Source organism: Branchiostoma belcheri, unplaced genomic scaffold, assembly GCF_001625305.1.
Source record: "Branchiostoma belcheri isolate BF01 breed outbred unplaced genomic scaffold, Haploidv18h27 scaffold265, whole genome shotgun sequence".
Taxonomy (NCBI): domain Eukaryota; kingdom Metazoa; phylum Chordata; class Leptocardii; order Amphioxiformes; family Branchiostomatidae; genus Branchiostoma; species Branchiostoma belcheri.
In genome coordinates, this window is record NW_017803871.1 from 1 (window position 1) to 10,636 (window position 10,636).

The window sequence follows — 10,636 nt, forward strand, 5'->3', positions numbered from 1 at the left end:
TACATTTCTAAAAATTTCCAAACAAGTGCACCAAAACGCCCTCTGTGAACTTGCTATAAAAGTTGCTATAAAAATAGTCTCAATTATACTATAATCATAGTATAATTGAGACTACTTTTTGGAAGTCTACGATCTCTGATTTTTGTCCTTTATTATTATAGGAATATCATTTAAATCAAGGTACAGAATTTGCAAGTTTTCGAATTCGAAAAACCGCTGGCCTGGTGGCCTAAATATAGAAGACATGTGTATTTAAACAGTGCAATGGTATGGGAAGTAACAGCAAACCTGAATCATATAGAGGCCTTGGTCCATGGTGTTTGCTCCAAGAAGCAGTCTTAGTTCATTGTCTGAGATGCCTTCTGGTAAAGCGTTGGACAATGATGGCATCATTGCCGTTGGACAACTTTTCAATGTGGGAACACTCCAGACGCTCCAGTCTATGTCCAGCTATGTAAGTATTAAATCAAGAGTGCTCACAACCAAAAATTGCAAACAAATGGATATGTTTATTTTAAACAAGTGTTACATCCACGGAATGTAACGATACGGCCCACTACATATAACGTGAGACCAGGCACACGTTATGTGCAGCGTACCATTCTAGTTAGTAATACAAAGAAATCATGGCGTCACTTGAGTTTTCCTGATAAAAGTAACAAAGAATTAAATTATAAGGGCATTGTTAATCAAAATTACTCCATGCTGAAAAGTCGTAGTCTTTGCGCCAATGATTTCACATATTCAAAATGCCATATGGAATTAAATAATCTACAAAAGACAGTTCAACAAGGGCCGTGTGGTGAACCCTCACTCTGACTCACAGTTTTGAAATAAAACATGTGTAAAAACAATTTTATATGAAATTACAAAACATATTTTTTCGGGTTTAAACTCTAAATGGTTTGTTTTTTAAAAGGGCCAGAGAGAAGTGAAGCATTATGTCAGAGCCAGTGGTCGCCAGATTGGTCGCCACGGTCCTTTGTATGCACTAAGTTCATTAATGCTTTCTCCTAGGGTCTTTTTTTCATATACCGAAAGAAACAAACTTAACAAAAATCTAATCATAAGCCTGTTGATAGAGGATAAAACCAGTTCTATGTGCCAAATAAAGCAATCAGACTGTCTAAATAAAGTCTATCATGATACGTAATGTAGTTTGTGCACCGTAATTCCAACAGAACCGAGGGAAATTTTTGGTCAAAGTTTTTTTTAATGGCAGATAAAGCGGTGACTTTAAACTACATTTTATAATAAAAATATATGTATTTATTACCTATATTTTCAATTCAGAATTATCATTCAAATTTCAAATTCAATTATAATTCTGAATTATCTAAGAAGATTAAAGTTGACAATTTTTCTATGGTTTAACCAAGTTGAAGTATCATTTCGCTTACCCCGTAGTGTTCAGTACAGTCTTCGACGAACACAAGGCCATGTATGGTTAAATCTCCAGTGCGATGCACAACAAGTGGACTACTCTCACTGTGGGGAGAAATCGTTTCCATATTTTTGTACCTTAATATTTGCTTAATAAAGGCTGCGTATTTAATCTCACCCATGACCTATTATAAAACACTGAGAAATGTAGATGCCTAAATACGCATAAGGCGAACATACTGCAAAAAACTAGTACTTTCAGTAGTTTATCACAGCAAGTATTGAAAAAGATACAACCCAAAACGTAACTTACGTAAAAAAAAGGTTAAGAATTTCCTAATACATCGTAAGGAGGTACAGAATGATGGAACACGCATGCCACGTACCTTTACAGACGAAGTTAGTAGAAATAGTGGAATATAGTTGTAGCAACCAACATAGATTTACCTACGGATTCCTTCATGGATGTCAAGTTTGACATGACATCGTTGGTTGTCTGGGGGCGAATTTTGCTCGCTGGTGACTTCCACATTACAATCCGAGTATGCAACTTGGCATTGTGTCGGCCATGCTACAAGCAACATTTTGGTACGTATTGTGTGAAATACTTAATTGGGATGGTTAGTCAGTTAAATAAAATCCTTATTACACAAATCAAAAGGTATCGTTTTTGCGATCTTTGTAACTTCCCACATGGCTGTAATGACTATTTCTCACCGCTAGATGGCACTGCGCCAAACGATACCTTTGTGCTGTGTAAAAATTCATTTTGGGAAAATATAGAGCATCGTGGGTTAAAGCTCATCAGGTGATTAGATGTGTTTATAAGCCTAAAACAACATTTAAAGGTGCTTATAACGGTTCTATTAAATGGCAACTGATCCTTACATCAACTGCATGTATTGCGACTTATTAAACAGACATTTTGGCTGGCTTATTCTTCCTAAAAAGTGTTCCTCTTGCTTTGCATTTTTTGCATGTTTTGAAATTATATTTTATATTCAATGTTGTCACAATACTCATGTATGTCACAATTACTTTACGTTTGGGACTGAATTGTAACCAGTACTATAGATAAAGTTCACAGTGAACCAGTAACACGTAGCTTCAGTGTACAGTGAACCAGTAACACCTAGCTTCAGTTCACAGTGAACCAGTAACACATAGCTTCAGTGTACAGTGAACCAGTAACACATAGCTTCAGTGTACAGTGAACCAGTAACACGTAGCTTCAGTTCACAGTGAACCAGTAACACCTAGCTTCAGTTCACAGTGAACCAGTAACACCTAGCTTCAGTGCACAGTGAACCAGTAACACCTAGCTTCAGTATATGGTGAACCTGTAACACCTAGCGTCAGTACACAGTGAACCAGTAACACCTAGCTTCAGTTCTTAGTGAACCAGTAATATCCAGCGTCAGTAAACAGAACTACTAATAGCTAGTCAATACGCCACATATAACGTAACGTGTCGATACCTTACATACATGTGGATCTGCAATTTCCGTGCAAATTACACACCTGTGCAGTATCTGTGAAACTGTAAAGAACATCATATATTAATAAGCATGCACTACTTACTGCAAGCCAGGCTGGCCTGTCCGAAGACTTCAATACCAGTTGTAGCCCAGTCAATCACGTTGCCATGGTAACTAAGATCCGCTGCTATTTCGGCTGGTGACAGCACGCGGTCCCAGAGGTTCACGTTCGACAGTTCTCCGATGAATGACTGGCTTGCGGCGAATCCTCCCCCGACTACGTCTTGATCCTGGGCGAGGATCCATGTTCCGCCTGTGCGCACTCTTCCTCCCACGTTAAACCCAGATCCTGAAGCCGTCAGTGTGCCGTCAGCGTACAGCTGCCAGGCTCCATCACTGCTGCGCCAGGTAGTACATATGGTGTGCCACTCACCGTCCCAAACTGGTGGGTCAGCCATTTGGATGCTACCACTTTGTAAGGCTAACTAAATACAAAACAAGTGTCCATAGGCGACAATTGTCTGTGAAGTTTTATATTTTGCATATCGAGGAAAGTAATAGTGTATGTAAACAGTGTGTGATATGGGGAAATAGTTGCAGACTGACTAGCGTAAACACAGGCTACATAAAATCAACAACACGACAATCTAAATAGATGAACAAAGTCATCTATCATAACAATATCTTTCATTTACTACATATTATTCATTTGACAAGGTATCGCAGTAGGCATGCAAACTACAATGCCAAAAGATACTCGCAACTATTATGCACAACAGCCACCTACTATCTGCTTAGAAAACCTCTGCTACCAGACAACTACCTGAACCTACGGTCTATTCCACAGGATTGTAAAAGTAGGGATGTTACTAAAATATGCATTTACTTCAATATCAAAATTGCTACGGTGAAAATAAAAAGGACAGACATCACGGACATAATGGTACACCACATGTCCAATTAGACAGAAATGCTACGTACAGAACAATGCGTTTTGGCTGCGAACATCTTGTTTATTCGGGGTAACAACTTAAGCATGAGGGAAAACATCTGGTACTGGTGTTTTGACTGCGAACACGAACAAACGGCTACTTACAACACTCCGTCCGGAGGTCATGACCTCCTTCACGGAGTAAAAATGACATTTGCTTATTTATAAGTCAAAAGATTTCCAAACACAAATTTCACTTTATACCATGGTATGGATAAAACATATCTATTTTCTCCCATGTCCGTCTCCTCTTGCCATTTCTTTTTTTTTTTGTCATTACCTCCATGAAAAATGGAGGTATTGTTTTTGGCGCGTCTGTCTGTATGTATGTCTGTGTGTGTCTGCCTGTCTGTCTGTCTGTGTGTGTGTCTGTCTGTCTGAGTGTGTGTGTGTCTGTGTGTGTTTCCGCAACTTTATGGTCAGCATAACTTCAGAACGCCTTTATGGATTATCATGACATTTGGTATGCTGGTAAGTCTTGGAAAGACAAAGGTCAAGGTCAAATATGAGCCTCCTGGTGGATGACCTTGGTACTGCAGCAGAACTTCCGTTTTTTTTTATCTTTTGTCTTGAACATGCTATTTTACTTTTTGGTGACAGACAGCTTTTCGTGTCAGGAATAAGTGGTGTGGGTTTGGTCCCCCTAGCAGCTTGCTCTGGAACTGCAGGGGACTTTCTGGTGAAATCTTTAAAAGCCAATAACTCCAGACAGGAACAATTTATTTTCATGATATTTGGTGTGTAGGTAGCTGAGAGAGAGTTGTGCATAATTAAATGCAAATTAATGCAAATGAGGACTTAATTGGCATAATTAAGGAGGAAATTCTATAATTAAAGTGTTTTATATGTATCTTTCATCCTGGACATGCTATGGTCTTCATTTGTTAGTGGCTGATAGATTTTCATGTTAGGAGGAAGAGGAGGGGGCGTGGTCCTCCTAGCAGCTTGTTCTGGAACTACAGGAGAGTTTTTGGCGAAATTTTTCAAACCAGATAAATCAAGAAAGGAACAACGGGATTTCATTATGTTTGACATATAGGTAGTCTAGACAGAAGTGTCCACAACCGGATGCAAATTATGCATATTAGGACTTAATTTGCATACCAGTACTTAAAATGAAAGTTTTTGATACCAGTGCTCTACTACAATCTGGGACTTTATTAACTTATAACACATATAATCTGTGGCGGTAAAGTCTAACAGACTCTAATTAAAAATGATTAGATATTTAGCATAATTAATAAATAATTACCTCCATGAAAAATGGAGGTATTGTTTTTGGCGTGTCTGTCTGTCCGTCTGTCTGTGTGTGTGTATTTCCGAAACTTTGTGGTCAGCATAACTTCAGAACGCCTTTATGGATTGTGATGATATTTTGTATGTTGGTAAGTCTTGGAAAGACAAAGGTCAAGGTCAAATTTGGGCCTCCTGGTGGATTACCTTGGTACTGCAGCACAACTTCCGACTTTTTGGTGACAGATAGCTTATCCTGTCAGGAATAAGTGGTGTAAGTTTGGTCCCCCTAGCAGCTTGTTCTGGAACTGCAGGTTAGTTTCTGGTAAAAACTTTCAAAGCCAATAAGTCCAGATTGGAACAATGTATTTTCATCATTTTTGGTGTGTAGGTATCTGAGAGAGAGTTGTACATAATTAAATGCTAATTATGCAAATGAGGACCTCATTTGCATACTTAATGCGGAAATTCTTTAATTACAGTGTTTTATATAATGGTACTGCTATACATGTAGTCTATTTAATCTGTGGCAGACAGAACATCAACAGATACCAATTATGCAAATGATGACCTAATTTGCATAATTAATGTGAAATTTTTGTGACTCTTTAGTGGTGAATGATGGGAATTTTATACCTTGTGACATGTGTAAGTTACTTAAAGGTTAGCACCACTATGCATATATTATGTTAATGTACAGGTTATTTTCATAATTAATGAGGACATGTTGAAATGAAGTATGACAAAGCAAGCCCATATTTCATGGAGGTATGAGATCTCAGAACTCTTGTTTTTATGCACCTGACCATTTCGTATGGGCAAATACGACATTTTTCATGCAGACCTCCAAACTTGTTTGATCAAGGTTGTTTCATTTGTCTTCCATTCTAGTCATAATTTCATTTTTTAATGAATCCTTATGCTTGACAAACATATTCAGCATAAGCAAGCGATAGACAGCAGAAGCCTAATATGGAAAGCGACTGTATACTTACTGTAAATCTTCCATTAACGTAAAGAAAGAAGAGCTCGTTGGGCTGTTCTTCCACTGCGTAGCTGACCAAGCTCATCGTATTGCTGGTATCCATGTTAGAGCGCATGTGCACACATAGAGTAAAGCTTGCTAAGTCCTCAGACAACGTGGTGTCCATCCTGGCATAGTCATCAATGCCTCTTGGACCGGGGAAGATGATCTTCTGTGAGTCGCCTGGTACAGCTAACAAAGTTTAAGAACATGTGTGACTATGTGATTTGGTAGTCCCTAAGATTTACACTTTAAAATCACAATCTGCAAAATTCAAGAGAAAGAAAGTACAGTGCCAATTGACAGTATAGTTCATTGTTGCTGAAATTCGACGGATTCCAAAAAGAAAAGACATGTACAACGAGAAAACCAGACATTTACTCGTGAGGAAATACATCATGCATTTCACTCCATCTCCCTCCCCATTTCAAAATTAATTTGCAGAAATTGACAATCGAAAAGCTACTTTTACTCACAATATAATCCCAATCGTAATTTCAATTTACTTACTTTGACCCAACGTACAGGAATGGACCCTTCCCAAAATACCCCATATAAAATGGGCACTTCCAATTTTACACAATAGTATTTTTTTAATGCCAAAAGCGTGAATTTGTAACTTATTTTTGCAATGGGGTGATTTTGCATATAGTCCATATTTACATTGGAAATAGATTTTTTTTATTGAGATATCCATTGTGATGTCTTCTGACCTCAGATATTCTGCCAAGGAATGTCAAAATACTAAATTAGAGCATCGATTATTTTTCTAGCATGGCTTGATGCATAGTTTAATGCATTGAAGTGACACAAATTTTAGGCGGCAAGAACGGGGGGGGGCGGCTCGTCACTGAATGACATCCAGTAAATTTCTAGCGGGAACCAATCAGAGGGCTGCTGAATAATTTGAATAATTTATCAAGGCCCACGGACGCGGTTCTTTCACTTGTAAAGTAGCCAATTACCACCGAGTCGGTGGCACACGATGGGCGAAAACATGTATTTCACACCCATTGTACGTCGACATAAAGCGCTTATACATTACAAACAGAATTTTCGTAGGACTGCCATTACTTTAGTTTGCAGCATGTGTATTGAGAACGAGTATCTTCATAATTCTGCTGACTGTTTGTAGAAGAACGGCGGAATAAAACAGTTTTCAATACCAACACGACTTAGCAGATAACACGTAATGAAGCCCACTTTTTTTACGCAGATTGTAGCACTACGTAATGTTACACAAACTAACAGTAGATGTTTTAAGGAATTCACAGAAATGACAATGATAGATAATGTAACGCATATACATTATACAGCACAAAATAAAGAGTAACAGTAATGTAGTCGTCTTTGGCCGGGTATGGCAAGTTATAGTACGTACATGTATCGGTTCAATCTTTAACGGGTAAGTTGACAGCAACAAGCAAGTTGCATAGGTTCTATTTCTTTTGTAGCTCACTTGCGTCTAGATTTGGGACGAACCCATGTTACTTTTTCGCCGCAGTTTTTCATGTAGTGGTTACTTCGACAGCCTTTCCGCTGACGCAAACATACTAGTTTGAGGTTCCACAGTTCTTACAACGTTAGCGCTTGAAGTGGTGTTTTCCAAGTTTGTTGGTCTGGTGATGTTGTGTTTGTTGGCTTGTTGTCTGTCATATTCCCTCCATTTTTATGTTTGGCGGCCCGTCTTCGATGGGTTGGGTTTGGTTCACAAATCTCGGCTTCGCTAAGATCCGTTCCTTCCCGTACGTAGTGGTCGCTCGCTCCATTAGCGCTGGTGCAGCCACATTTGAATGTGTAAAACTTAATGTCTACAGTCCCGTTTTGATTCGTTCATCAAAGTAGATTTTACTAAGGTATGACTTTACTAAGTGATTGTGGAAGTACTAGTACTTAGTACTGATGTAAACAAGAAACAATATACGCGCTCTGGTTGAGTTCATGGCATTTACATGAAACAAGGTGCTAATAGCCGCTAGTCGGTGACGCGTCAGCAGCCCTATGATTGGTCCCCGCTAGAAATCTACTGGATGTCATATAGTGTACACGGGGGGGGGGGGGCGGAGCATTTGACCAAATTGACCAAATGTTCACATTCAAGTCTCCATATTCCTAGGGGCGTATTTCACCCAAAACTGCATTTTGTTTCAAAATTGTACCTCCCTTATGACATTAAAACGGTTCCAACCTGTCACAATCTTCGCCCGCATGGAGATGTGCTCATTCCATGTTTGCGGATGGATTTTGACGAAGCGCGCAGTTATGCGGCCACTGAAGTCTCCGAAGTCGTTGTAGACCTCCGTGTCTCTGTCGTCATTCGCCGGAAAAACCTGCAGCACATAAAGACATTGCCTATATGCCAAGAAGATCAAGCCCTATTTAGAAATAGCCACATTTACACTTTGAGAAGTTCGAAAAGTTTATTGCACGACAATCTATGTGAAAAGGAACGAATGAACATACAAAAAAGTTACACGAGATAATTTAAAATCCTATTAAAAGACTACTAAAACAGCAAAGGCTAGCACATGTCTTTGATATAGTGTTACAATCAATATAATTGCGGCTAATTATGATATCAAAATATATTGAAATGTAGCATTGAGTCTCTTGAAATCTGTTGTTATAGAATGAAGAAATGTGAAATTGCTTGCGCAAAAAATCATATTTAGAGCATTCCACGACAAAGTGAAATCCATCTTCATATTAAGCTTTGGACAACATGCGCAGAATCTGGGGCTACATTATAGCATCTGCCTGTTTCCTTGTTCAATTTAGGAATACGGTTTGAACATGCAAAAATATTAGTGGATAGCCATCCAACTAAAATGAGGAATGATTCTTACAGTAACTTGCCCATCAGCATCGGTGTAGAACGTCTCATCGCCGTTTTCATCGCCGTATGAAATGGTGTAGGATGTGACGTATTGGTCATGTATGCCGGTGGGCCAATCAGGGCTGTAGTTCCTGCCTTTGATGATGATGCCGGTGATGACGCTAACGTCGTTAAGGTCCTGCATCAGCCATTGGTTCTGGTCATTGGTTGCTGCTGCCCATGCACCTGCTGCATCGGTAGTTTCGCGGGTGTTGATATCTGCGCGGTCAGCTGAGTGACGTGAATTAGCCTCTGAGGACGCTGACCAAGACGGAAGTTCTAAAACAAAGAAAAACGTAAAAGAAATTGTTTGTTAAAGAAATATGAAGCCAGAGCTATAGTTAATGTGACTATCAGTTTTATAGTTTACGCACATATTTTAGACTGGTTTATTCAGCAAACAAGAACATAGGGACACTAATGATAACAAGCTTCCTGCAGCCGCGATGGCTGAATTGCGAGGCTTGTTTTGACAAAACATTTCGACAAAATATATACATTTATCTATTTCAAAAGGTAGACCTGCATTTAAAAACAGCGTTTATAGGGCGTAACTGGCCCCGTTGCAACTGGCCGGACCAGCAGGCTGCCGCCATGTTGAGGTACACTTGGAGGCCGTTCCATACTTCCCTAGTTACTATGCGGCGCTCCGTAAAATTGGCAAATATTTTCTAACGCACCAACTATTTCCTTTAGAAAATTTTGCTTCATAATCAATGTGTTTTGCCTGGTCGGATGTTGGTCTGGGACCGGTAAAGCGCACATAGATCTGATAATCTTACAATTTATCAGTAGTAAGCGCGTCTTGTACATAATTGAGCCGGCGCACGAAGGAACTAGCGAGCCCTCACAAAAAAACAAGTTAAACAAATAGATGAACCGTAAAAACGATTTATTCGGCACTTGTAAAATTAGTTCTGTGATGGATTTCTATCAGAAAAGACACCGGCTATACATATCTGTGTCCAACAGAAACCTCAACCAGCCGAATAGCCGCGGCAAATGGTCGCCGCTCCACACAGAACTTTCCCGATCACAACAAAACCTTCCTACTTATCCAGAAACTACGTGTTTTACGCCTCGAAACACTGTAAGCCTTAAACTAATCTGTGTATAAGAGTTGTTTCCAGAACCAAATACACATAAAAGACAATTTCAAAGGACTCTGTAGGCAGAACATTGCCGAGTTGGGGATGTACGTCAACATGGCGGCGCACGGGGGGCGCCGGGCAAGGTCGTCACGTGAATACGCCCTTCAATAGGAGTAGTATTTAAAAAAAATCAAAACATAGGGTAGATTCGCAACAACACGGTTATATAAGTCCGTGTGCCACAGTTCATTTAGCCGTTTGACCAAGGCAGGAATGCCGCTCGTCATGTAGCGTTTAGTCCCGAAGGGCACGGGCCGCTGGTACCGAGTGGAGTTTCGATTGGTACCGAGTGCAGATTTCTGCCATGCTGTTGACAACGGTTAGGGGGGAGTAATTATTATAAGGAGCGAAAAATTTTTCCACTTTAGTGGCAAAGTCAGAGCAGTAGTGTTCTCTTCGATCTGACAAGCGTTGTAGGTTGGGCAGCTTTAAAGTTTCAGAGCATGAGCTGTACCCGCGTGCCAGTCTTTTGACCATTGTTATTATTGTTATTATGTTATT

General features: G+C 39.6%; 1 protein-coding gene across 1 annotated transcript; it reads right to left on the bottom strand.

Annotated features, from left to right (window-relative positions):
- Positions 1-2,964: 2,964 nt before the first annotated feature.
- On the bottom strand, positions 2,965-9,187 carry LOC109472065 (neuronal pentraxin-2-like; the record flags this gene model as incomplete). Its single annotated transcript, XM_019771639.1, has 5 exons — positions 8,956-9,187; positions 8,298-8,439; positions 6,081-6,301; positions 5,312-5,317; positions 2,965-3,346 (listed from the first exon to the last, which is right to left on the bottom strand). Coding segments are annotated over exons 1-5 (925 nt in total), but the record flags the coding sequence as incomplete, so codon positions are not given.
- Between the last annotated feature and the right edge of the window lie 1,449 nt (positions 9,188-10,636).